The 26,669-nt window shown below is 43.3% G+C and overlaps 1 protein-coding gene across 4 annotated transcripts in view; it reads right to left on the bottom strand.

Moving 5' to 3' along the window:
• Nucleotides 1-206: 206 nt before the first annotated feature.
• PAQR8 (progestin and adipoQ receptor family member 8) overlaps nucleotides 207-26,669 on the bottom strand; it is a 131,310-nt gene continuing 104,847 nt past the window's right edge. For 2 of the 4 annotated variants that reach the window (XM_047732480.1, XM_047732481.1), the window contains exon 2: nucleotides 207-6,719. In XM_047732480.1, coding sequence (XP_047588436.1) covers nucleotides 5,631-6,695 — 1,065 coding nt within the window. In that variant the 5' untranslated portion in view covers nucleotides 6,696-6,719 and the 3' untranslated portion in view covers nucleotides 207-5,630. Of the gene's footprint in view, nucleotides 6,720-10,451; nucleotides 10,609-21,864; nucleotides 22,003-26,669 lie in introns of all 4 variants that reach the window. The other 2 variants (XM_047732479.1, XM_047732478.1) reach the window with 2 other exon arrangements.

Below are 26,669 nucleotides of genomic sequence, written 5' to 3' on the forward strand. Positions count from 1 at the left end.
TGCTCATTTACCTATTACTGATGACATTTCACCATAGCCTTAATTTTCGCCTGGAGAGATTTATTTGTGATGGGCCCATGGACATTTCCCCTACTTTTCTGCATTTTCTTTAATAAGCACCTATTACTTGAAAATGATAAATAAGGACTTTGGGGGAACTTGCTGCTAAGTCTGGATAACTCTTTTATAAGGCAGGGAAGAATTTGTTTAAATCCCATATTCAAAGTCATACCACTTGTCAGAATCCCTGGGAGAACAGATTGTTTGAAGAACTGACAATCCCTAGTGAAAAATGAGAGGGAGGGTTTGCATAATCTTGGGAAGATTATCAATACTAGATTAATTTTACTCAAGGAATCAAGGTATTTTCAAGAATCTGTGACTGGAGAGTGAGATTTGATGTTATACTCTAGGCCACCAGATGCCTGTCACCAATGACCTTTTGGGCTCTGAGAAAACTGTGAGGTGCAGGATTGCTTTATTTGGCATCCAAGCACTCAGTGTGAAGTAAGTCACTTTAACCTGCAAAGAAACAATACAACCCTCACTATTCGTGAGGTATTTAGGAATAAAAGCGGAAATGAGATTAGGTTGAAGTATGCACAATAGTTAAAAGTGCTTCATACACTGTAATGGGCTCTGCAAACATCTGGGTGTTGACGTTTCTGATTAGCTGAGCCTTGGATTTATCTGAAGGAAAGATGCATTTGAGTTTAAACATTATAATGAGTTATGTGACTTTGAACCAATCATTCCACTTTCTCACTATGTTTCCTAGTTTAGAGGAGATCTTTTTGGCCTCACTTCACATGATTATTTGGAAGCTTGAATGGATGTGGTAATGTTTTCGAAAGCATAATTCATGAAAAGATCTGAGGTGTTAGTCTGTAGCCTTTGAGTTGGTCAAGGCCTCTTGTAATCTGAAACACAATGCATACATCTTCCTTTACCTTAGACAAATATGTTCTTAAAATTAATATTTAAATCAATCTTCCTTTTATCACAAAGTTTTCCCTTCCATATTATTTTAATAAAAGTTCCTTAAGGGATAAAATGATTACTATTTTTTTTTAAGGAGGCAGATAGAGTGTAACATGTTGTTTCTGATTTACTAAATCAAGAACTTGTACTCATGTTGGAACCTTACATTCCCTGACAGATGGGGATTTAATTACCTAGGACTTTAACTACTGCCTGTGGAAATACAGGGCTTCTCTGTGCCCAGATGAGCCAAGTGGGTCTGAGACTGAATTAAACACTAGAGGACAGTGTTAAGGGCTAGAAAACCAACAGGAATAACAAGAAGGGTTGAGGTGATCACGGGTGACACAGCGTTGCTGGTGGAAGATATTTTTAGTCTCTGGGGGGCAAAGGGAGAGACTTCAATCCTTTAAAAAATGTTCTGGTTCAGAACAAGTCCCAGACTCCCCTGGGTTTGGCTGGCCATCTGGCCCTCAGACTAGTACTGAGACCTAGTGGGAGATCCTGTGATGGCCCAATGTGGGAAGATGCTGGGTCTCAGTTAGCAGTTTGAAAACTCTCGGGGTCCCAGCATTCTTTTCCTCACTGTGGTATCTCCAGAGCCAACACGGGTACTGGCACCAAGAGGTGCTCATAATACTTGATGAATCAGTAACTGAAGAGCGGTTAAACTATTAACAGTGACAACAGAAGCATTTGCAAACTGCCTAAGGGCCCCAGGGGTCACAGAAAAGGGTTAGCACAAGAGAGATATTCATAATTCTCTCAGTGGTGCCTCAAGCCAGACAAATGCTATTTTCTCCCTGTTGTGATAGTACTATGGCTTGAAGCTGGAGTAGTCTGGAGAATGACTTTTTTTCACAGCTACTAAATATAACAGTTGGTATACGTGCCACATTGTATAACACATTCATTATAGTAGCTGTTACAGTACAATTATAATTCATAATTTTTGTATTTTAAAAATGTAGTCCACTGATTCAAAATTTTGAAAACATTTAACACTATTTTCCATGAAACTAGAAGTACTTTATTCAATTAGATGGATATCCTCAGAGAAATCAAATCCATAACCTTTGGGGGGAGGTGGCAATATGATCTTTCCACAAGTGGGGATTTAGGGTGTGTGTGTGTGTATTTGGGGGGCTCGGGTATGGAGATTTTAAGGATTTTGTACTTCCCTACTTCTAGGTGGATATAAAATGTCCTGACCTCCTCCTTCTGTTAATGTTTGTCTAGATAAGACCTTTCTTTAAGGTACAGATCTTTAGCCAACCGACTTAAGAAAGCAAGCTGTTTTTCTTTTGAATTATGAAAAGACCCTGTTTACGAAGACCTTCTTTGACGAGGGGGCCTTGTCAAAGAAACAAGATAGTTGCTGACAGTACAACAATCCATATATACAAAATCTGTTTAATGGTCATTCGTGTAAGTAGATTTATATAAACAGAAAATAGTTCCATTTTTTCTTCGCCAAGCAATCAAGCAAAACACTAGGACCAATACAATCAACAGCCCAAAGACTTGGATACAATAGCCACGCTGAGTAAGACATGGGCGCCATTTGGAGGGTCCACTTGAAACTACAGTGTAGCATCTGAAGAACCTGTTAAGTATTAAAGTACCATTTGTGAATAGGAGTCAGGAATGAGCTACCTTCATTCCACAACCTGAGCTCCTACTATTTCAAGCTTCCAACAGAGGACTCAGAGTGTTATTATTTAGTGAAGTGCTCTTAGCAGAGGTGAGAAATGAAACTTTTAACATCTGAGTACTGACGTTAGCTCATTAGTAAGTGTAAGTCAGAAAGTACTAGACAAGAGGGAAATAGGCAAATGTGTCCCCAGTCAGCTGCGTCCTGATGCCCCATTTCCTTACCCTGAGTAGGGCCTCATACAAATCCATCAGAATTTTTATTCACAAGATGTAAATGACTGATAGTTTAGGTTTCCCAGAAGCATTTATATTTTAATAGAGAGAGAACCGGCAGAATTTCCAGATGTCAACTGTTGGGGAGGCTATGTTGGAAGAAAACAATCATCTCCTTTATCAAATACTTAATCATTTCTTTTAAGTAAACTAGATCTGTTCCTGGCTGATACACTCATTTTAATGAAAATGTTCTAAAAGGAGTATTTAGTCCCTCAAAAGTCTGAGTAACTTAAAACATTTGCATTTCTTTTGTTTATATATTTCTAATAAGACACTGATTATCTCATCTGTTTGTTTTTATGATACTGGTATTTTAATGAGGTATCTAGTCCCCAATGCTCTCAATTACCTCTGGTGAAAAACTTTATGTTTAAAAAATTTCCTACCACTTGAGGGACCAATACCTGTGTAAATTAAAGTAATAATTTTGTGGCAATATCTTAAAGAGCTTAATCTATCTGAACTTGTCATAGACCACTTGGAGTGTGTCAGCTTAGCTTGGTCTGTTGACTGCATTTGAAGATCACTGTTGCTGTCCTATTTCCTATTTTCTTAAAATTTATCTGCATTTGGCCTGAAGATCTCTGTCCACCAGGACCACCGCCATATTCAAAAGCCTGACTTACACTTTCCTCCTAACTTTTAGAAGAATATGATCTTTGACTCCATAAAAATGAACATTTCAAACATTTTAAACTGACCCTCTTCTTGCGATGTGTTTGTATAATTCCCCCATCACCTTGTTTGGTTCAACTGGCTTCAGTTTTGTCAGCTTTATTTGTGATGAATGTGGCTTGCACCCCAGAAGCTTATGTAAGACACTTGGGTAGCAGAGAAGTTCAGGTATTTAAGGATTAACAGAGAAATCCATCTAGGAAATCCAAGTAGCAGACAAGACATATGCTTTCTTGATATGAAGATTATAGGAAAACTTCAGTTGAGGTTGTGTTTTGTTTTGTTTTGTTTTGCCAAAATGCAGACTGACAGTGTCTTTTTTTTTTTTTTTTTTTTCACTTGACAGTGCCTTTTGATTTATAAGTAATTCTGGTTTTCTGACTCTTCTTTCACCCACTGGTTCAAAAGCAATGCATTCTTTTTTTCTTATCCCAATAACCCAAAACTGAAAATTGTGCATGGCCATGTATTAAGTAAACTGTTCATATGTTTCCATTTGTAAGGCACAAAATCCACAAACTGCTCAGAGAAAGGAAGAAAACAAAGACCTGAAGATAAAATAACCTATTAATAGAAGAGTTTCATCAAACTGGAGTGAAAACAAAGTACTTCCCTTTGTAGTAAAAGGGACCTTATACTGATAGGAAACATAGCCTTTGAGAACACTCCCATGGCTCCTCCATCAACACATCCCCCTTCACTGGATTAATACATAAATCAGTCCTCAGAGAGGGTTGTGTGGCCAGAACACATCAATCACAAGTACTCCCTATCCCACAGGAGCTACTGGACAACAGAAAATTCTAGCTACAGGGTACCTGGTTCACCATTCTTACCCATAGGAGTCTTCAGGGACCAACCCACAGTGATCACACATGCTCATCTGTCCTGGGGCTTCATTATTTTAAGGATCCATCTCTAAGTTGAGGCATAACCTCCTGCCTGAAGACCCTGAACTAGGGAAGATATGTGGGTCCTTTAAATGGCAGCATCTAATTAAGAATCTGGACCTTGGGTTCCTCTTGAAATAATCAGATCCCTAGAAGAACCAGAACCAATTCATTCTATTCAGGGTTTTGTTTGTTTGTTTTGTTTCTTTAAACATGTTGGTCCAAATCTGGAGAAGATTTCCTAGCACAAGCCCCAGATTTTCTGGCCTGTAAAACAGCCCTGATAGATCTCAAGTACTACAGTCCACAGGTATAAAACAGAAGGGTCTCATGACACAAAACAGTATCCATGCTTGTTGGCTGGGCCTTCTGATGGCTCTTGGCACTGTACTTTCTAGTACCGTTTAGTAGTATATGAAAATAAGCTTCCTGAATGTCCACATGGATCCAAGCATTTCCTGGAAATATGACTGCTTCACAGTCCTCTATATTACCATGCAAAGTACAGACGGGAGTACACTGTAGAGAAAACAGCTAGGCAGACGTCATCCTGAGAAAAGGGTCAGTGTCAAAGTGGGCAAGAGAGGAGGGACCAGAACTCAGATGAACCAAGTAATTCATTATGTCTAAGGGTTTCACTGAATCATCTTGAAGTTTCTGACTTCTCCACCCTGGACAATCTGAAATCCAAATGAAATCAAGTTCTTGGGTCAGTTTACTCAATTACCAAAGACCAGTATGGTAGGATGGCCATTCCAATACGGTGTGGACCAGCCACATACTTACTTTCCAGTCCAACTTTATAATCCCTTTAGCTCCAGGACTTGGCCCTAGAGGCCAAAGTCAAAATTCCACTAAATTTTCAGGCAGAAAGATCGTCCTTAATTCAGTGTCCCACGAATCCTAGCCAAAGTCCCTTCCTTTCCTGTATCTCGTAAGGCTGTGACACAGAGGGAAAAGTAATACTCCTTTTATTAGCAACAACTTTTAACAACAAAATGCTTGACTCCTTTGGCTTTCCAATGCCATAGCATATCCTTGGAAATATGTGTTAATTTAAAAGCAACTCTTAAAAAGTCAACTCCTATTGTTGTACTGAGCTTTCCCCAAATCATAGCAGGCTGCCTCTAAACCTCACCCCACCTGCCAGCCTCAGGAATCTTTCTTTGTCAGTCTCGCCTTGACTTTGTGTCTCAGGAGCGCTGCAGTGGCAGCACTGCAGGCCGCCAAGAAGAAGAAAGAAAGGCAGGCCGTGTAGACAAACAGGGGGCCATGGCGCTGCAGAAAGATCTCCTGCCGCTCCTGGTAGTCCAGAAGGATGGCCTCCAGCTGGGAGAGCGTGCAGACAGACAGAAAGGCATGGAAGATCTGATGCCCATGGCCCACGATGTCACATGAACCCGGAAAGTACTTCTCAGGAACCGGGCAGGAGAAGAAGTAGGCGCTGACCAGGAAGAAGAGGATCTGGAGGGTGTGGTACCAGGCCGCCTGCTCCTGGCAGCCAGCCAGGTGGCACAGGGCCACACGGTGGGCCACCGGGCTGATGTCTAGGATGAAGGCCAGCCCCGCCGGCACCACTTGACAGAGCTTCCTCATGACCGGGTAAGGCCTGCGGTAGCGGTACTTGGCATAGCAACAGCCGGCACAAGACAGCCACCCACAGAAGGCAGCTGCGGGCAAGAAGAAGAGCCAGAAGAGCTCGTACCAGGCCTGGTCGGAGCTGTAGAAGAAGTGGGCCAAGGCGCTGCCGTACTGGTAGACGCTCACGCCCACGTAGTCCACGAAGTAGAAGGTGTAGTGCGAGAGCTCCGACTTGGACTGCAGCAGGTGGGCCAGCAGGCTGCACGTGAGGTAAGTGATGGACGACAGGATGAAGAGGAGCAGGGGCAGCGACCGCGTGGAGGCCCACGGCAAGGCCTCGGCCTCAGCGAAGGCCCAGAATCGCAGGAGCACGGCCAGGGCGGCCAGCAAGTGGGTCCACACGTTGACCACCTCGTTGTGCTTCTGAAAGAGGCTGAAGAAGTAGTAGCGCCACTCGTGGCCCGTGGGGCGGTAGCCGGTGCGGATGTACGGCTCCCGGAAGAGCTGGGGCACGTCGGTCTCAGGGACGGTGCAGGGCATCTTGGGAAGGCCGTCCTCCAGGAGCTTGGGCAGGCGGCGCAGCTGCTGCCCGCTCACCGACAGTGTGCTCAGGCGCTCCAAGATGGCGGTCGTCATGGCTGCCGGCGCGGCCGAAGGGACCTGAGGAGAACACAGGAGAATCGGCACACGGGCAAGGGGGGTGGGCAGGCACACGGAGCTGCGGTGGCAGCAAGGGCTGTGGGGCTGCTTAGTGCTTCTGGAGCCGCGTGCGGCTTCTCTGAGCCTCATTTTTGTTGCATCTGTACCCAGTGGAGTTATACCAAGATCCCCTCCCAGCCGAAAGTCCTGGTTTCGTCTCTGCTACCCACTGCGGTGTGAAGCCAAGTCCCATCTAGTAGGATGGGGCTGTTAGCCAGCCTGTTGTAATGGCAGCCACAAGATAAGTAAGGGTGCCTTCAGAGGCTTTGAGGATTCCTAGATGCAATTATAATGTAGTCATCACCCACGCTCTAATAATATGAGATACTACAAAATTATAAATATTTATGGTGCTAACCACAGCCTACAATTCTTAAGCACCTCATCTTAAAATATCCACTAAGTTCACCAGTAACTTGAAATTCTGAGATAAGCAATAGTTAACTTGAACTTCAATGTAAAGACAGGCGAACGAAAGTCGTGAATTTGGTTGATAAAGACCAGTACATATTCTGGGAAATAATTTAATAGTTAAAGAAAATTAGCATGTGGCCTAAATTTAACGTAAAATCTAATTGTAAAGATTGGGAGGGGTGTTTCTCTTTTCTTTTTAAATTATGCTCTGGAAAGTAAGTAGCTTTGGATTTGCCTCTCCTGGGTACCTAAATCTGTACTCAATGAATTTCAGACCTCAAAAATGCTTATTTACTCTACAGTTGGAATTTTTACATGACAGATGAGCCAGATGAGCATAGCAATTGTCTCATAAAACATTTCACAAAATAGCTGCAAAATTTCATGTGAATGTTTTTGGGTAAATGGATTGGAAATGGATTTTCAGCATATATACAGCTACCTTCTCTACTTCATATTTCCCAGCCTCTTTTCTTCAGAGAAGTTTAAAACTTGATCAATTTATCTAAATGGTCCCCTCGCTTCAGAGCCCTTCTGCTGGGAGAGATACACCAAATGCTGCTCAAGGCACTACTAATTTTAGTGAGGAAAATTTAATCTTCCTACTCACATTTCTTTTTTTTTTTTTAAAGATTTTATTTATTTATTTGACAGAGAGAAATCACAAGTAGGCAGAGAGGCAGGCAGAGAGAGAGGAGGAAGCAGGCTCCCTGCTGAGCAGAAAGCCCGATGTGGGGCTTGAACCCAGGACCTGGGATCATGACCTGAGCCGAAGGCAGCGGCTTAACCCACTGAGCCACCCAGGCGCCCCCCTACTCACATTTCTTAATCAATATTGAAAAGGAAAAAAAAAACCAGGTCTAAAATGCAGGGCATGAAAATTAATAAAATGTAAAATAAAATAAAATAAAATTTAAAAGTCCAAGGAGACCCGGATTCAGTCCTTGGTTTGGGGCCATCTGCTGGGTAACCTTGGGCTAGATAGAGCTATCTAGGCTTCAATTTCTTCATCTGTAAAATGGGAGTAGTAATTCTGCATACTGTATGAGTGGTTGTGGTGGTTAAATGCTTATTAAGAATTATGGAGTCAGGGGGCGCCTGGGTGGCTCAGTGGGTTAAGCCTCTGCCTTTGGCTCAGGTCATGATCTCAGGGTCCTGGGATCGAGTTCCGCATCGGGCTCTCTGCTCAGCAGGGAACCTGCTTCCTCCTCTCTCTCTGCCTGCCCCTCTGCCTACTTGTGATCTCTGTCTGTCAAATAAATAAATAAAATCTAAAAAAAAAAAAAGAATTATGGAGTCAGAAGGACAAAAAGAGGGTGACTGAGAGAGAAAGAAAACAGTCATCAGAATACCTTAATTCATTAAAACAAACAAACAAAGCTAAGCCGTGCTTCTGCTGCTGGCCAGCAGGGGGATCCAAGAACTGGGAGTTAAGTTCTAGATGGAGACTCCTCCAACTGACCTCCTGTGGCTGTTGCTGACAGAGGACATCAGGGCTAAGGGAAAGGGACGGGAACGTGGGAACAGGTGGAGTATGCTGGCCCCAGAATCAAGTGAACCCACTGCATGACTGGGCCTGGGACACTGGATAATGTTTCAAGTTGTCCTGTGGCTACTGGCTAAGAAGCATGTGGCCTGGGGGGAGCTGGGCTTTGTTGGAGCTCTGCGGAATTAAAGAGTGCTATTCTTTAGATATAGGCTTCTGACATCTCTTGTGAAGTGGAGAGGGAAATCAGATAGAAATATTGGTGTGATTTTGTCCTTGGGAGTAAAAGAGGTGAGTCACTGGGGATATGAGCTGCAGAGGAAGGAATCCCTAAAGATGCTCCCAGGTAGGCCCCACCAAGCATTGCCATCTAAGGGTGTTTCCATCATCTCTGGGCACCCAAACCAAATGGAGACAAGTCCACATCCAAAGTTAAATAACACATGACTGCACCATTTTTGCTTATGTTTGTCTCCACAAAATACAGTGTCTAGGGCAATAATACAAATGAATTTCTAAGGACTGAAAACTTGGGTTTTGGTTGTCTAATAGTTGGAACCAAGCACAATGCAGACCTGGGAATCAACTGGCATCTGTCTCTTCTGAGGGAGAAAGGACAGATAGTGATGCTGCTTTATTGTCAGTTTCCAGAAAGCCCTGTGTGCAGGGCTCTTACCCCAAGCATTCTTCCAGTCTTCTTATCACCAACCTCAATTCATGGCTTTAGGTTGACAAGTCCTTTTCAGAAAATTATTTCTACTTCTCTCATACTTATGGAAAATAAACTAGGAGAGGTTTATAGAACCAAGAAGCAGAGGGACGCCTGGGTGGCTCAGTTGGTTGGACGACTGCCTTTGGCTCAGGTCATGATCCCGGAGTCCTGGGATCGAGTCCCGCATCGGGCTCCCAGCTCCATGGGGAGTCTCCTTCTCCCTCTGACCTTCTCCTGGCTCATGCTCTCTCTCACTGCCTCTCTCTCAAATAAATAAATAAAGTCTTTAAAAAAAAAAAAAAGAACTAAGAAGCAGAGAAGTACAAGATATAAGGGTTTTAACTTTCGCTTCAAAGGAAAGGATGCACAGGAAAAATATATTGGCAGAATTATTATTCCTCCTGCAAATGAAGCTTTCTTTCCCAAGGATCTTTAAAATGCTGCCACACCAGCCTTAGGGTCTCCTTAATAACTCCATCCTCTGGAGTGTGCAGCCCAACACAAGGAGACCTGGTTGCTGACACCACCCCATTGGCCTCAGACTCAAGATATGATCTCTTATCTCTGTCAGCAGTGAGGATGCTATAAAGATCTAGGTCATCTATCTATGGGAGAAAGGATCTAAAGTCCTCTTTGGAAGTGCAGGGTCATGAAAAATTCTAAAATAATGGTCAGAAAGAGAGGGGATTATTTCTTTGTCCCGTGCTCAGCAACTGCCCCTTCCCCAGCCATAAAATTCTCCCTTCATCTGAGAACAGCCACCACAGCCACAGCAATGGTAAGAGGGTAGATTTTTTTGTTTTATCATCATTAACTTCAGAAGCCCCCGTCCAGTGGCTACCCCCATAGACAGCACTACTTTCACTGAGCCAGAGTGTGTTGTGCTTCTAGAAATAGGCTTCAAAGGGCCAGCTGTAAAGTCTGAGAGCCTATCTGGGAGGAAACCACATATTGGCCTCATGATGTTAGTGCAGACACACACCTCCATCCTTCCTGGTGCTGGCCCTGAGTAAGGGTCTCCCCCTCATGTCCCCATGGACTTCTCCTTGATGATGTCATAATCAGCCAACCAAGATATTACCTTAGAATGATCTCTTGTACACAGGGTTATCTCCAGCTCCTCTGCTGAGACAGTCAAAATGAAATCTTCCTGAAGAATTCTCATGAACTGGCTAAGCTCATCATATTTTGATCAACAACAGAGCTCTTCCAGAGCAAAGACTGTCAGCTCAACAATACTGCAGACTACAAAAGCCAAGAAGGAAGAATAAAAATAAGACCCCTCACCTCAAACAGCCTACAAGGTAATGTCGAAAGTTCATGAATCTGTAGCCAATATCACCAGACCACTTATGATTGGGTGTTAAAGAGAGTGAAATACAAACAGGTCTCCAGAGCAGAGCATACTCTGGGCATGCTGGGGCTGAGACACGTGAAGGGGTGAGGAGCAGGGCATTCCGGGAGAGGGGTGAATATGAGCGAGGGAATGCAGTGGCTTTTTTGTGGGTCCATGAGCAGAGGGGCTGTGGGGGAGTAATAAGGCAGCAAGTGGGGTAGGTGCGATGGCATTAGCGAAAGTTTAGATGTGATGTTGCAGAAAGCTTTTAGCTTGTTTACTCTTTATCTCACCCAAGCTGTGGGGATTCAGGCTGCTGACCAATGTTCCCTCTCTTGGCTTAAATGACACAGTCCTTTCTGGTCTTGCCTGGTTTTTTGTTTGTTTGTTTCCTTCCACCACCCCGTCAACTGTGGTATTTGCAGTCCACCATCTGCTCCCTTTTCCACATCCACAGTCCCTCTCATGCGGGTACTGCTCCCATACCCCTGGTTTCAGCTAGCACCTGTATCAGATGATTCCCACACATACATCTGCAGCCAAATCTTCCCTAAAATTTAGATTCAGTTATCCAGTGGCTCTGGATTTCCAACTGACTATTCCACGGGCACTTCAATTCAACATTTTCAAACTTCTTCAACCCAGATTTGACCCTTCCCCTACATCAAATCAGTCATTTAGGTTCTGTTGATTTTATCTGAACATTTCTGGAATCCACTCATTCATTCTATTTCTACTGCTTTCCATTCAGGCCTTCAAAATGAACTTATGCAGAGGATAACAGCAATGTCATCACTGATATTTCTTCCTCCAGCTCCCCTGTCTCATGTCCCCCAGACCCTCTTTTCCAGGCCACTTCAGGGTGATAGTTTAAAAATGGAAATCTGATCACCACTCCCCTCCCCATATCCCATAGCAGCTCACCACTGCTTGTTTACAACACAAACTCTTAGCCCTTAACAGGCCAACTTCTGTTGACCTCCTTCCACTCCCAGTTTCCTCTCCGGGGAGAGGATTCACATGCCCCCCCACCCACCACTGATGGCCTAGATGATATATCACTGGAAGTTTTTCTAAAGTGCCACACTCTTTATCTCCAGTGCATTCTTCTGCATACAACGACAACCCTCCAGTCCGGCAACTCTAGTGACAACTCCAGTTCATCAACGTTCCTCCCAGGAGCTCCACCAGCAAGCTTTTCCTAATCCCTAAGCCAGTTTTGAGACTCTCCCCAGCAACATTCTACCCTGGCCTTCCTCCCCCCCCAGCACACTTCGGTCTGGGGTCCTGATTGTTGGTTTACTCTGCTCACTCCTCCACTCCTGGCCAGCTCCATTTGAGGCAGGGACTGCGTGGTATGCAAGTTCCCACATTTAAAATAGTATGCAGCAGGAGCGCCTGGGTGGCTCAGTGGGTTAAGCCTCTGCCTTTGGCTCAGGTCATGATCTCAGGGTCCTGGGATCGAGCCCTGCATCAGGCTCTCTGCTCAGCAGGGAGCCTGCTTCCCCCTCTCTCTGCAGGCCTCTTTGCCTACTTGTGATCTCTCTCTCTCTCTCTGTCAATTAAATAAATAAAATCTTTAAAAAAAAAAAGTTAGGGACGCCTGGGTGGCTCAGTTGGTTGGGCAGCTGCCTTCGGCTCAGGTCATGATCCCAGCGTCCTGGGATCGAGTCCCGCATCGGGCTCCTTATTTGGCGGGGAGCCTGCTTCTCCCTCTGCCTCTGCCTGCCATTCTGTCTGCCTGTGCTTGCTCGCTCTCCTCTCTCTCTGACAAATAAATAAAAAAATCTTAAAAAAAAAAAAGAAAAAAAAAGAAAAAAAAATTAAAAAAAAAAGTTACATTGTGTTTTGGACCATTTAGGGGTCCAATCTTAAAGTTTTATTTCAGATGCTCCTTTAAGATGATTTAGAAAAATTAAAGATAATTACTGTAAGACAAAAATAGAAGGAGAAGAACAGGTAAAATCTATGTTCAGAGCAATAATTTGACATTTTAGTAAAAAATTATATATTTACATTTTCTTTTTAAAAAGAAATCATGACCAAAGTACGCAATTTGAAGGTTTGGTTTTGTCTACCTAGCTTTGATGGATGAAAACTGCCCAGAATGCAACTCCTCTTCACGCTAAATAAAACAATGAAATGACCTGTTTCTGTGAGTATTGTGTTTCTCTGCATTATGCAATGTCAAGTGCCCATAAATAACCATTTAACTTTCAGAGAGGAGCTGGAGAGATGAGCAGTGTGGCGCCTGGGCTGGTCTCCAGTCTCCTAGTAACAGATGTAATTGCTTATACCAGGTATGCCCATGGCCCTTCCTGCTCCTTGCATCCTCCTCCACCTGCTGGGTTCCCTCGCTCTGGGGACTCACACGTACCCTACTTTGGGTGCTCATTATCTCCTACACCTTTGTAGGATATAGGAGGCCTTTCCTCTGGTCCCTACCTGTGTGCCTCCATGACTATTCCCAACCATCCTCTAACCCTGCCACTTTTATGTTGTATTCCATTAATTCTACCATTCTTTCAGGCCTCTGTGCTTGTGTACATGCCTGGAATGCCCACCACTGATGCCCACTGGCCAACTCCTATTCATCCTTCATGCCCCAGTTCAAATTTCCCCAGGAAATAGGTGCTTCTTTGCCTATACTACCAGGCACTACCCTCCCCCGCAAAAACAGCACTGTCCTTTCTGTATAATTACAGTGTCCTGGTTTGCATTATAGGCATACCTTGTTTTGCTGTGTTTTGTTTTAGTGTGCTTTGCAGATAATGCATTTTTAAAAAGATTTTATTTTTAAGTAATCTCTAATTGCAATGTGAGGCTCAAACTTACAACCCCAAGATCAAGAGTTGCATGCTTTAGGGGCGCCTGGGTGGCTCAGTGGGTTAAAGCCTCTGCCTTCGGCTCAGGTCATGATCTCAGAGTCCTGGGATGGAGCCCCGCATCAGGCTCTCTGCTCGGCGGGGAGCCTGCTTCCTCCTCTCTCTCTGCCTGCCTCTCTGCCTACCTGTAATCTCTGTCTGTCAAATAAATAAATAAAATCTTTAAATAAAAAAAAAAAAGAGTTGCATGCTTTAGTGACTGAGCCAGGCAGGTGCCCCCAGATACTGCATTTTTTACAAATGAAAGTTGGTGGCAGCACTGTATCCAACAAATCTATCGGCGCCATTTTCCAACAGCATTTGCTCACTTTGTGTCACATTTTGGTAATTCTGATAATATTTCCAACTTTTTCATTATTACCACATTTGTTACAGTGATCTTTGCTGTTACTATGATATTTGTTTTCGTACCATGGACTGTGCCCATATAAGACTACAAACTTAATAAATGTGTGTTGATTGCTTCATGGACTGGCCAGTCCCTGGTCTCTCTTCCCCTACTTGGGATTCCCTGTCCCCTGAGACATGACAATATTGAAATTAGGCCAATTAATAAACCTACAATGGCCTCTGAGTATTCAGGTGAAAGGAGGAGTCACACATCTCTAACTTCAAATCAAAAGCTAGAAATAATTAAGCTTTATGCAGAAGGCATGTTGAAAGCCAAGACAGGCCCAGAGTTAAGCCTCCCGCACAAACCAGCTAAGTTGTGAATGCAAAGAAAAAGCTCTTGAAGGAAATCAAAGTGCTACCTCAGTGACACACCAATGAAAACAAAGTGAAACCGCCTAATTGCTGATGTGGAGAAAGTTTCAACATTCTGGACAGAAGGTCAAACCAGCCACAACATTCCCTTCAGTGAAAGCCTAATCCAGAGCAATGCCTTAACTCTCCTCAGTTCTTTGAAAGCTGAGAGAGGTAAGGAAGCTGTGGAAGAAAAGTTTGGAGCCAGCAGAGGCTGACTTTAAGGAAAGAAGCCATCTCCATAACATAATAGTAGGAGGTGAAGCAGTAGGTACTGATGTAGAAACTGCAGCAGGTTACACAGAAGGTCTAGCCGAGAGAATTAATGAAGGTGCTACATTAAATAACAAAATAAATTTTCAATGTAGATGTAACAGCCTTCTATTGGAAGGAAATGCCATTTAGGACTTTTGTAGCTACAGAGAAGTCAGTGCCTGGCTTCAAGGCTTCAAAGCTTCAAAGGACAATCTGAATCTTGTTAGAAGCTAATGCAGCTAGTGATTTCAACTTGAAGCCAGTGCTCACTGACCATTCCAAAAGTCCTAGGGTCCTTAAGAATTATGCTTGGTCTACTTTCCCTGTGCTCTATAAATGGGAATAGCAAAGCCTGGGTGATAACACATCTGTTTATGACATGGTTTACTAAACATTTTAAGCCCACTTTTGAGACCTACTACTCAAAATAAAGATTCCTTTCAAAGTATTACAGCCATTGACAGTGCACCCGATCACTCAAGAGCTCTGTGGAGATGGTTAATGTTCTCACGCTGGCTAACACAGCGTCCATCCTGCAGCCCATGGATCAAGGAGTCATTTCAACTCTCAAGTCTAATTTAATTATTAATTAAATTCCATCATTTAGGGGCACCTGGGTGGCTCAGATGGCTGGTTGTCTGCCTTTGGCTCAGGTCATGATCTCCAGATCCTGGGATTGAGCCCCATGTCCGGCTCCCAGCTCTGTGGAGCGTCTGCTTCTTCCTTTCCTTCTTCCTCTCCCCCTGCTGTGCTTCTCTCTGTCTCTGTCTCCCTCAAATGAATAGTTAAAAATCTTAAAAATAAATAAATTCCATAATTTATAAATTACAGAATTTAAAATATAAATTAAATTAAATGTTATTTAATTCACATTTCATAAGGCTGTAACTGCCATAGATAGTGATTCCTCTGATGGCTTTGGGAAAATAAACTGAAAACCTCCTGGAAAGGATTCATGATTCCAGATGTCATTAAGAACATTCATGGGAAGAGGTCAAATACCAACACTTTCAAACAGAATCACATACTACAGAGAATTCGTTCATTGATGAGGCAAACTTCACGGTTGTCTTATTTTAAGAAAATGCCACAGCCACCCCAGCCTTCATCAGCCACCACCCTGATCAGTCAGCAGCCATCAACATCAAGGAAAGACCTTCTACCAGCAAAAAGATTACAACTCACTGAAAGTTCAGATGATGATTAGCATTTTTTAGCAATAAATTTTTTTTTCAAATAAAGGAATGTACTTTGTTTTTTAAAGACATAATGCTACTGTACACTTAACAGACACAGAATAGTATAAATATAACTTGTATATGTGTTAGGAAACCAAAGAAGTCATTTGACTCAGTTGATTGCAGTAAACACTTTGGTTGTATAGAATCAAACCTACAGTATCTTTGAAGTATGCCTGTTATATTCTCTGCCCACTAAACTATTAGGTCTTTGAGAGCTTGAGAATCTTTTATCACCTACTACTTGTGCCTAACACAAAGGAGATGTTCCAATAAATTGTTGTTGAATAAATGACTAAATGGAATGAAAATGTCAGAATAACAATAACAACAAAACTGACATGATGTTTATTACATGCCCAAAAGTATTCTAGGTTCTTTGCAAATATTAGCTCATTTAAACTTCCTAACAACTATCTAGCATTAGTACTATTATTGTCATTATTCCCATTTTACAGCTGAGGAAATAGAAGCACAGAGAGATTAAGTAACTTTCCTAAGGCTACACAGTAAGTCCCAGAGCCAGCAGGTAACCCAAAGCAGTTGGCCCTAGAGTCTGGGCTCTTAACCATTATGTCCTTAAAAACTGCGCTCTAAATGCATACCCAAAAATGATGACATGCAACTTCAGATATATTGCTGTAAAACTGCTCTGCTCCATTAACAAAGATAATTTGTAGTTGGCCTTACAAAAGCAATCAGTATCACAAAGCTCATTTCTTTGCCACTTAGTTAATCTGTAAATCAGATTTCAAGAGAAGAAAATGTGACTTCCAGAAAATCTGACTGAAATCTATCAGACAATCCAAATGAGTCTCTAACCCAGATAAAAGTGATCATAAACCCAGTGGGCCTCTCATTGTAGAGACATGCCATTTGTTATGGCTGGCTTTGCAGAACTGGTGTGGTGAGGCATTCCAATCATAAACCTAAAGACCAAGGTCATTTATCACCCTGTTGGAGGAAAGCACACCAACACTCAGAATAGTCACTGAATTCTGCTGTCTGTAGCATGCTATCTAAAAAGTCTTTCCCTGATTAACAAAGTAGAGAATTACATGAAAAACTCCCTATTTGGCAAATGGACATAGTTTGGTATTGATGATATTGTATCTGGAGGCCAAATAGAAGTGCTTCAAAGTAATGGTGTTCCCTGATCTATTTCCTACTTAAATGGAACACAGTCTTGGAATAGCTGATTCTCTAGGAAAGCACCAGATGAGGATGTAGACCTCCCAACTTCTAGGGGCGCCTGGGTGACTCAGTCGGTTAAGGGTCTGACTTCTGATTTCTGCTCTGGTCACGATCTCAGGGCTGTGGGATCAAGCCTTGTGATAAGTTCTGCACTTAGCATGGAGTCTACTTCAAATTCTCTCTCTCCCTCCCCATCTGCCCCTCTCCCTGCTCGTGCATGTGCTCTCTCTTTCTCTCTCAAATGAAAGAAAGAAAGAAAAATTCCAACATCTTGTTCCAGCTCTACCACTAACTATGGGAGTTTATGCAAATCATGCAACCTTTCTATCCTTGGTGCCATTGTCCATAAAATTGGGTTGTAAAATTCGGTAATTTTCTGCATTTTTTGTAAAATTCTGCAATTTTCTGTAATTTTCTGTAAAATTCTGCAGTTCATCGGGGCTGTTTTGCTTTGTATGGAAGATCAAGCAGTGTGCTGAAACCACCAACAAACAGATCCTATGACATCACCTCATGTCACTGTGTGGGGGGCTCACACAGATGGCAGGAAGGTGGCCTGCTGGTTGTTGGACAGAGAACAAAAGAACAGCAATTTCCATCAATGAGAGCAGAAGAAATGCTTCCAGAATCCAAAGAAGGCCAGTGTTACACATCACTGCATAACTATAAAGGGCTGGGAAGAAACAACAGTCAAAATGCCAACTTAGGGTCCATTTATAAGGACTGGAAACTTGCTCTGAGCAGCCTTAGGCTTAATGGAGACAGACGTGAAACTGTAAACAGCCTCAAACACCTCCAGGATCTCTAAGCATCCTTTAAGCGAGAGGCTGCTGGGCCCACATGGATCTTTGTAGCCACATCTGCTAGGTAACATAAAAGTGTTTATAAAATCATTTTAAAGAATGGCACTACCAGCAAAATCCTGTTATTAGAGATAAATTTGACATGAATTCGGGTTCACAAAGGGTTAATGCATATTCTGTCCATATTTAAGAAAACCTAACAATCATAAGTAATATCTCAATATCCAAAAATGGGAGATCTGATTTCATAAATTCTGATAAATCTATGCAATAGAATACTATGGACCTATTAAAATAATTATGTAGATATTTAACATTTATTGTTTTAGAAAGATGAATGTGAAATATGTGTGTTTTTCCTTGTTTTTTTTTCATGTAGTCTCCCTTGTACTTAGAACAGGGATTGATTAGCACATAGTAGGTGCTCAACAGGGATTTGCTGAATAAATACAATGAATGAAAGACATTGTTACAAGGAAGAAGCAAATTAAAAGAATATGTCCTACTTTTGTAAACATATACATATAGCACAGAATAAGTATGAGATTGCATATAATCAAAACATTAATACAGACATTGTTAAGTGGTGGGCTTATGGAGAATTCTACTTTTCTTCTAGGGTAGATACTATCATTATGGTACTCTTTTTTTCTTTAAAAGACTTATTTTTGAGAGAGAAAGAGAATGCACACGTGCATGTGTGGGTGGGGAAGGGCAGAGGGAGAGAGAAATCCTCAAGCCAACTCCATGCTGTGCACAGAGCCTGATGCCAGACCTAATCCCAGGCCCTGAGATCATGACCTGAGCCAAAATCAAAGAGTCCGATGCCTAACCGACTGAACCACCAGGCACCCCTCGTTACAGTACTTTTTTTTTTTTTTAAGATTTTATTTATTTGACAGAGATCACAAGTAGGCAGAGAGGCAGGAAGAGAGAGAGGGGGGGAAGCAGGCTCCCCACCGAGCAGAGAGCCTGATACGGGACTTGATTGCAGGACCCTGAGATCATGACCCTAACTGAAGGCAGAGGCTTAACCCACTGAGCCACTCAGGTGCCCCCCATTACAGTACTTTTTAACAATGAACATTTACTACTTTTGTAATTGGAAAAATAGTTATTGCTATTCTACAAATAAGAATATTTGACATAAGGGGCGCCTGGGTGGCTCAGTGGGTTAAAGCCTCTGCCTTCGGCTCAGGTCATGATCCCAGGGTCCTGGGATCGAGCCCCACATCGGGCTCTCTGCTCAGCAGGGAGCCTGCTTCCTCCTCTCTCTCTCTCTCTCTCTGCCTGCCTCTCTGCCTACTTGTGATCTCTGTCTGTTAAATAAATAAATAAAATCTTTAAAAAAAAAAAAAAGAATATTTGACATAAGAATGTAAAACTTGGTAAAACATCATTAAAGAGTATAATGGATTTTAAGACACTGTCCCTCATCCCCCCCCCAGCAAAATCACCCCAGGATTATAAAGAAATATATACTTATTTGCATTATTCTATGGATTTTGAGTTCGACTAGTTAAGATTCCATACTAATAAAATTATTATTGGAAGCAACCTATCTATACTTGCCATAATGTAAGCTAATGCTCATGGGGGCTTGGAAAGGGAAAAATAAATATATTAACATCTACCATTGAAGTGGCAATCATGGGGGCACCTGGGTGGCTCAGTGGGTTAAAGCCTCTGCCTTTGGCTCAGGTCATGGTCTCAGGGTCCTAGGATCGAGCCCCGCATCGGGTTCTCTCTGCTCAGCAGGGAGCCTGCTTCCCCCTCTCTCTCTGCCTGCCTTTCTACTTGTGATCTCTCTCTGTCAAATAAATAAATAAAATCTTTTTAAAAAAAAAGTGGCAATCATGTTCTCTTAGATGGCGAAAGGCAACATCTGCAATATTGTCTAAAGAGGTAATCACTGCACACAAACCCACATGGCCTTCATACCAATCAGTCCCTGACCACATGGGAACCTGACATGGCTGAACCCTGCCTGAGAAAAAAGTGAGATGCTCCTGTGTGCTACAGATTGCCAGAAACACGTGTCACCTTCTGGGCTCAGTGACCCTTCCAGGTCTGGATCTCTTCCTCTGTGCATCCCCATAATATTGATAGGAAAAGAAAAGACAACATTAACTTGCCGCTGTGCTCTGGGGAATCTGAACAGAGCTTATTTCCTCCTAGTGCCTTTCTCTCTCTCCAGCTGGAACCCTCTGGCCGGGATTCCTGCATTTTCCTCATTACCTCCTATACTTCCCACATCTCAGTTCACCTCACTTGAACAGGTACTGTTTTCCAAATGCATCATTACAGACAGAACACACCTTCCACAGGCAATAGATGGTATCTGTGTTTCATTCCAGTGGGACGATTGAGGGGAGCTGGGAACAGTTTAGAACACACTGAACAGTCCGAAGTCAATCAACAGGTTAGCTGGGTGTGAGGCTCGCTTCTCTTCAGAGACTTCTTGTTTGGGCAGAGGTAAGCGCTGCTGTCTGAAACGCCTGCTAATTAATGCCTAGGGACAGGAGTCCCCCCAGACTTTCCTTAAGAGTGTAACTACCGGCCTCGTTAGGTACGGGCTGGGACAGTAACACAGCCTCTCGCCTGCAGAAAGCTTCGTCACCCACCCGCAGTCCTGCTGGGACTGGGGCCAACCCAGGTGAACCCTGAAGAGCGCTGCACACTCCACTGGCAGGAAATCAGTCTGGGAAATGTACTTTCCATAGAAGAAGAATCTGATAACAAATTAAGCCCAGTTTGGAGCAGGATGTAAGGAAAGCCCTTTCCCTAGCAATGAAAAGTTAACCCTTTTGCCACTAACACAGTCCACTCTCTTGGTAGTCCCAAGATCCGGACTTTTTATTTGCTCCCAAGAATCAAGCAAGTCACTTCAATTCTCAGTTTCTCTTTACATATCCTCAAGGCCTTAATTCAATTCTGCATTGACCAAGAAGCCTTCTCCAGGCCACCCTGATTTCTTTTCTCCCTGAACACTCACCTGCCTATTCCGCATGTTTGGTAAGCAGAACATCGAGACACAAGCTCTGTTTCTCTGCTGTGTAGGAAGCCTCGTGTCCCCTGTGTATTGGGTTGCAAGCTCCTTGGACACTGACTTACTCATCCTTTCTCCTATCAGCAACTATCAGAGCAAAGGTGCCCCAGAATGTGTCAGTAGATAATTGTTTAAGACAAAGTGAAATAAGATTCCCCTTTGGCCCTCTTTGCTTTTAAAGGTAAAACCAGTAAGATCTTTGATAATGAAAATGGAAGTTATTTTTCAAAAGGAAACAACAGTTGAGTTGGATGTTGTTTATTTGGGTGTGGTTCATCTATGTGGTAGATATCCACAATGGTGTTTAAACTGTTAACTGATTTCCAGTCACCAGCTCACTTGTGGTCTATCTCGTCTTACCATTGGCACTTTTGTACCCAAGAATGCCTGAGCCAAGATTCAATATAGAGAGGGGCCATGCAGAAAGAAGGGTAAAATACAATAACATTGGAGCAGGAGTTCGCAGATTAGGAGACCTAGTTTTTTTGATCCTTGTTGCATAGAAGTCAGAACAGACTGTCCTGGTTCCCTGAGCAAGCCACACACTTCGCCAGTGTTAACTGTGCCCCTCTCTATGCCTGGGAAAGCCACATTCCAGCTCAGATATAACCTCTTCTGTGCAACTTAGCAAAGCTAATCATGTCCTGTTATACCCCCTTAGCATTATGTTGTTAACTGGGTGTATACATGTCTTCCCTTACATTAAATCATGAAACTCATTAAGTTGCACAAGGACGTTATTCAAGACATTAATTTTATTTATTTATTTTAGTTTCTGTTAGTTGATTGTGAGGATAACAGGTGCAAAGAACTTAAGTGATCTATTCAAAGCCCTGAATCAAATCAGTCCTTGAAGTATGAGCAGACCCCGCTGCTTCTGAGTTCTGTGACCCTAGAGCCAGCTACCCGTATCTCAGAAAAAGAAAGTCCCTCGAGCATGAGTAGAAAAAGAAGAGCTGGATGACAAGTGAATGCCTGTGTGCCTCTGACCTGATGACAGACGAGGAATCGTGGCTCCCTGTGACATCCTGGGTGCGTCATCCAGAGCCTCCTCTCCTAGGACTTCTCAGGAGGACCCTCTGAAGGGTACCCGTGAAGACCCCTTTCCACTTCCCAGTGTGACCTTTTCTACAATTTGGAGTAATAATTCATAATTAGTAGCTGGTCTGGTTAAAAATCATTAGTCATTCTATTGAGGAGCTTCTGTTTGAAAAGTCTGAAAAGTTCAGATTGGTAACTATAAACTGTCCCATAGCTTCAGTTTTCCTCTCCATCACATGACGACTGCCCACCTGCCTAGCCTGCAAGTTCTACCAAGGTAGTGACTGTTTATCACTCAGGATGGTGTTAGCTCCAAGAGCTCAGATTTGATGCTCTTCCTTCCTGACTATATACTCCCAATGTTCACCTGAGTTACTGCCTTACCCTCTAACACACTGGGCTCTTCCAAACCTCTGGTCCCCCAACCTTTCTTCTCTCTTAGCCCACCCACCTCATTTGGCCCCATGGACAGCCGATTTCATTTCTACCTTGGCCGGCACCTTCACCCTTCACCCTCCACCCTTTCGCTGGGTCAGCCTGCATAGCCCTACCAATTGCTCTCTTTCCTTGCCAGCTACTATGTACTGCTAAAGACACTCATGAAACACTGAGACCATTATGAACCCATGCCTTTTAACCTCCACCAAGGCTTCACAATATACCTCCGGATGAACCACGTTAAGCACTGTGTTTAAAACCAACTACTATGTACCGAGTTTTATGACTAGTGTGACCAATCTCCCAATCACCTAGCCTGGAAATCAAACTGGACTTTCTCCTTTTCCTCTCCTTCCTTCAAAGCTGTCATCAAACCTTTTTTTTTTTTTTAATTAAGTTGCTGTATATCCAAAACCGATTCCTTCTTTTCATTCCCCTGTAAGCCCATATACTGTCTCAGTGTTACTATGGTGATAACTTCACAACTGAGCTTGCTCCCTCTAATCTCTGGCCCAAGTTCCATCTTATCCGACTTGACTAAAGTTTGGCTGATGATGGTGATAACGTGCCCCAAAACCACTGGTAGCCTTCTCCTCTCTGCCAAAGACAGATCACATTCCTGAGGCTGGCAGTCAAGGTCTTCTGTGCCCTGACCCTAATCTGCATCTTCAGACATCACCCCCTGCTTCACTTCATGCGGAACAAAATGAAGTAAACAGAACAGAACAGGTCAGGATGCACCTCACATATAAAGGGTAAGTCTGTCATGCAACTCGTGGTTCCTAAAATAAAATCTGCTTGTTGCCACGGGTCGTGTTAAAAGCTTGCCAACCGCTGATCTACACCATTTGCTATACTTAAGCGTGCCCTGAAACTTTCTCTTTCATTTTGAAATTATGAAATACTGCAAGTACACAGACTAGTATGTAGGATAATAAACAACTGTTGGTCAACCCTTAACATATAACCTGTACTTCAGATTTTAAAATATGAATTTATGTGTGTGTATACATGAGTGTGTTTATGTATGAGTCTATATACGTGTGTGTATGATGTGTGTGTGTGTGTGTGTGTGTATAAACAGCCACAACTGAGACTTAGCCTTCTGTGTCCAGCCATTCCATCCTTCCCTCCCACTGACAGTCTCTATGCACTGAATTTGGTGTTTTTCATTCCAACATTTTCATATTATGACACTATAAAATTATATAACTAAAGTAATGATATAAAAAAATCATGAAATTAAATATCCATAAAGAATATATACTGTTTTGTATATTTTTAACCTTTATGTAAACTTTGTACCTAACATCCTGCAGCCTCCCTTCTTTAATATGTTTTGTGTTTTTCCACATTAATCGTGACATGATTCTCTAGTTGATTCGTTTTCTCTGATCAGTATTTTCTGAATAATTTCTTTGTCCACCCTCCCCCGTGGATAGCCACACAGGTTGTTGCCAGTTATTTGCTGTGACAGACAAGGCCGGAGTGTAGTTCCTACATGTCTTCTTCTGTATATCCCTTTGAAGCGGATTCTTCTTCAGATCTTTGCCCAGGCTGTTCCCTTTATCTATCTCTAGCTCAGAAAACTTCACACTTCTTTGGTGATTTCTATCTATCTCTAGCTTGGGAAACTTCATCTATCCCCAAAGGCACCTCCCACATGCCAAGTCTTCCACGCCTTCCTATTCACCCAGTCCAAGCAGTATCGTCCATCCACTGTCCTGCAGCTTTCAGTGTGTATCTCTTGAAAGACACCATCACATCATCGCATATAACTTTGTCCTGCAGTTGTTTGGGTACAGCACCTGACTTTCTTATGGGCAAGTACTATGTCATATGGCACTCAAATCTCTCCCCACCCCACCCCCACTTAGAGCCCTGTGCAGATATACGCCCAGATTCGAAGGGCAGATCCGCAGGGAATGTCTGTAGAAGCCACTGAGCTTTCCTTCTTTTGCTACCAAGCACTGCTATCACCATCTAATGACAGCTCTCATGACAGCAATATACACCTAATGGCTGCTGCACTCTCATTTGTTATCATTTCACCATGAGGGTAAAGAGAAGCCCATTACTACCATCAACACTATATGTTGGAGGTAAATGGAGGTAAATGGGATACCCTGAACTTGGTAACTTCCTGGGGCTAAATGACTACAGGCGGTGCCTATGTGTTAAGAGCAAAGCAAACATATTCAGATGTAAAAGAAATCAAACATTGAGCAGATAAGCATGTGACAAATCAGTCAACCAATGCTTAGTGCCACCACTGTAGGCAGGGCTTAAGAGGGAATCCATTTCTCCTTCTACCTAGTCCCTAATAGTCCCTAGACCTCAGCAATCACTCTACCACTCTAGCCTGCAGAGAGAGACACAGAGTGTGTGTTGCCAATGGCTGCCCGTGTAGCTTCAGAAACCTTGACCGGGGACAGGATTGTGGAGAGGCGATGTGCCTGTCCACCCATAGATGGTCATCTCCCCTCCAAGTTCAGTGATGTGGCGATGGGGGCATCGTGAGGGACTTCTTCCTGACTCCAAAGCAGAGATACATTCCCATGATACTTCTTTTGTTTTTACTAGACATGGAGAAGGTTCACAGATGAGATGTGGAAAAATCAGTTCAAGAACCCAATGCTGCAAACCGCTTTCCATTTTACTCTTCAGTACAAAGTACTGGCTTAAATGATGTCAAGTTGACACTTGTTTATACAAGCCTCATAAATCAGTAACAGAACATGTCCAGGTCACAGGATTTTTATAAGCATTCACCATCCAAGCCATATGACCTACCAGAGAGACAGTAAAAGAAGCTGCTCCCCCGCCCCACCCCTGCTCCAGTTAGGGCTTGACAGAAAGGTCAGCTGAAGCCCTGAAAATCCTAGTCCTATGGAGGAGCTTAAAACTCATGTTGGAAATGGGCTAAACGAGGACAAGCAAACTTATGAGGCACTAGGAAATCAAACTCTTGATTTCTGCTTCTAGGTTCTGGAGTTTGATTTTAGGAAGGGCCAAGGATGAGAACAACCATTTCTCTTTACTGTAACATGACCTCGAGTCTCAGGTGACATCTGATTATAATCTGTGCAAGCGCCACCTGAGTGCCTGGATTGTTTTTCCAATTGAGTTGAAATGCCCATGGCCACGGTTTCTGCATCAGCTGCCTGCCAACATAAACTCTACAGCCACGCACCACTTGGTCTTTGCCTTGGCACAGCCAGCCGCACACCACCTGGGGGCCCTGGAAGATGGAGACTCCGACTGTAACAGCCGCCAAGACACGAACAATTCCTCCAGTCCTCGCCCAGATCGCCCCTTCTCAAGGAGCCGTCCCCACCACCCTACTGACTTCCTATCACTTGCACCCTCCCCAGCCCTCTGGGGCCCCTTCCTCTGCTCTACTTCTTGTTTTCTGTGGTACTTTTCACTTTGTGCCTTCATACAGTACTTCCTTTCCCATGGTTTTTTTTTTTTTTTTTTTTTTTTTTTTTATTGCGGTAAAATATACCTAATGAAATTTTCCATCTTAACCCTTTCTAGGTGTATTAAGTACATTCATGTCATCATACAACCAATATCCAGAACTCTTTTCATCTTGTGAAACTCAAACTCTATAGCCACTCAACAGCAACTCTCCCTGCCCCTTTCCTCCAGCCCCTGGCAGACACCCTACTACTTTCTGTCTCTACGCCTTCGGCTACTCCGGGTACCTCAGATAAATGGGAGCAGGCAGTGCTCGTCTTTTTGTGACTGGCTTATTTCACCTGGCATGCGGTCCCTCGGATTCATCCATGTTGTAACATGTGTCAGAATGTCCTTCCTTCTTATTTATTTATTTATTTTAAGATTTTATTTATTTATTTGACAGAGAGAGAGAGAGAGAGAGATCACAAGTAGGCAGAGAGGCAAGTGGAGAGAGAGGGGGAAGCAGGCTTCCCCCGAGCAGAGAGCCTGATGCGGGGCTCGATCCCAGGACCCTGGGATCATGACCTGAGCCGAAGGCAGAGGCTTTAACCCACTGAGCCACCCAGGCGCCACCTGTCCTTCCTTTTTAAAACTGAATATATGTCATTGTATGTATACGCTGTACTTTGGTCATCCACTCATCTGTCCATGGACATTTGGGTACGTCCACCTTTTGGCTAGCGTGAGTAACGCAGCTGTGGACATGGGTGTGCAAACATCTCCTTGAGACCCTGCTTTCAGTTCACAGGGGTAGAGAGTAGCCCCTCTTATCCGCAGTTTTGCTTTCTGCCATCTCAGCTTCCAGCAGTCAAGTGTGGTTCAGAAGCAGGTGATCCTCATCCTCAGGAGGT

The sequence above is a fragment of the Lutra lutra genome, chromosome 6 (genome assembly GCF_902655055.1).
Source record: "Lutra lutra chromosome 6, mLutLut1.2, whole genome shotgun sequence".
NCBI classification, from domain to species: domain Eukaryota; kingdom Metazoa; phylum Chordata; class Mammalia; order Carnivora; family Mustelidae; genus Lutra; species Lutra lutra.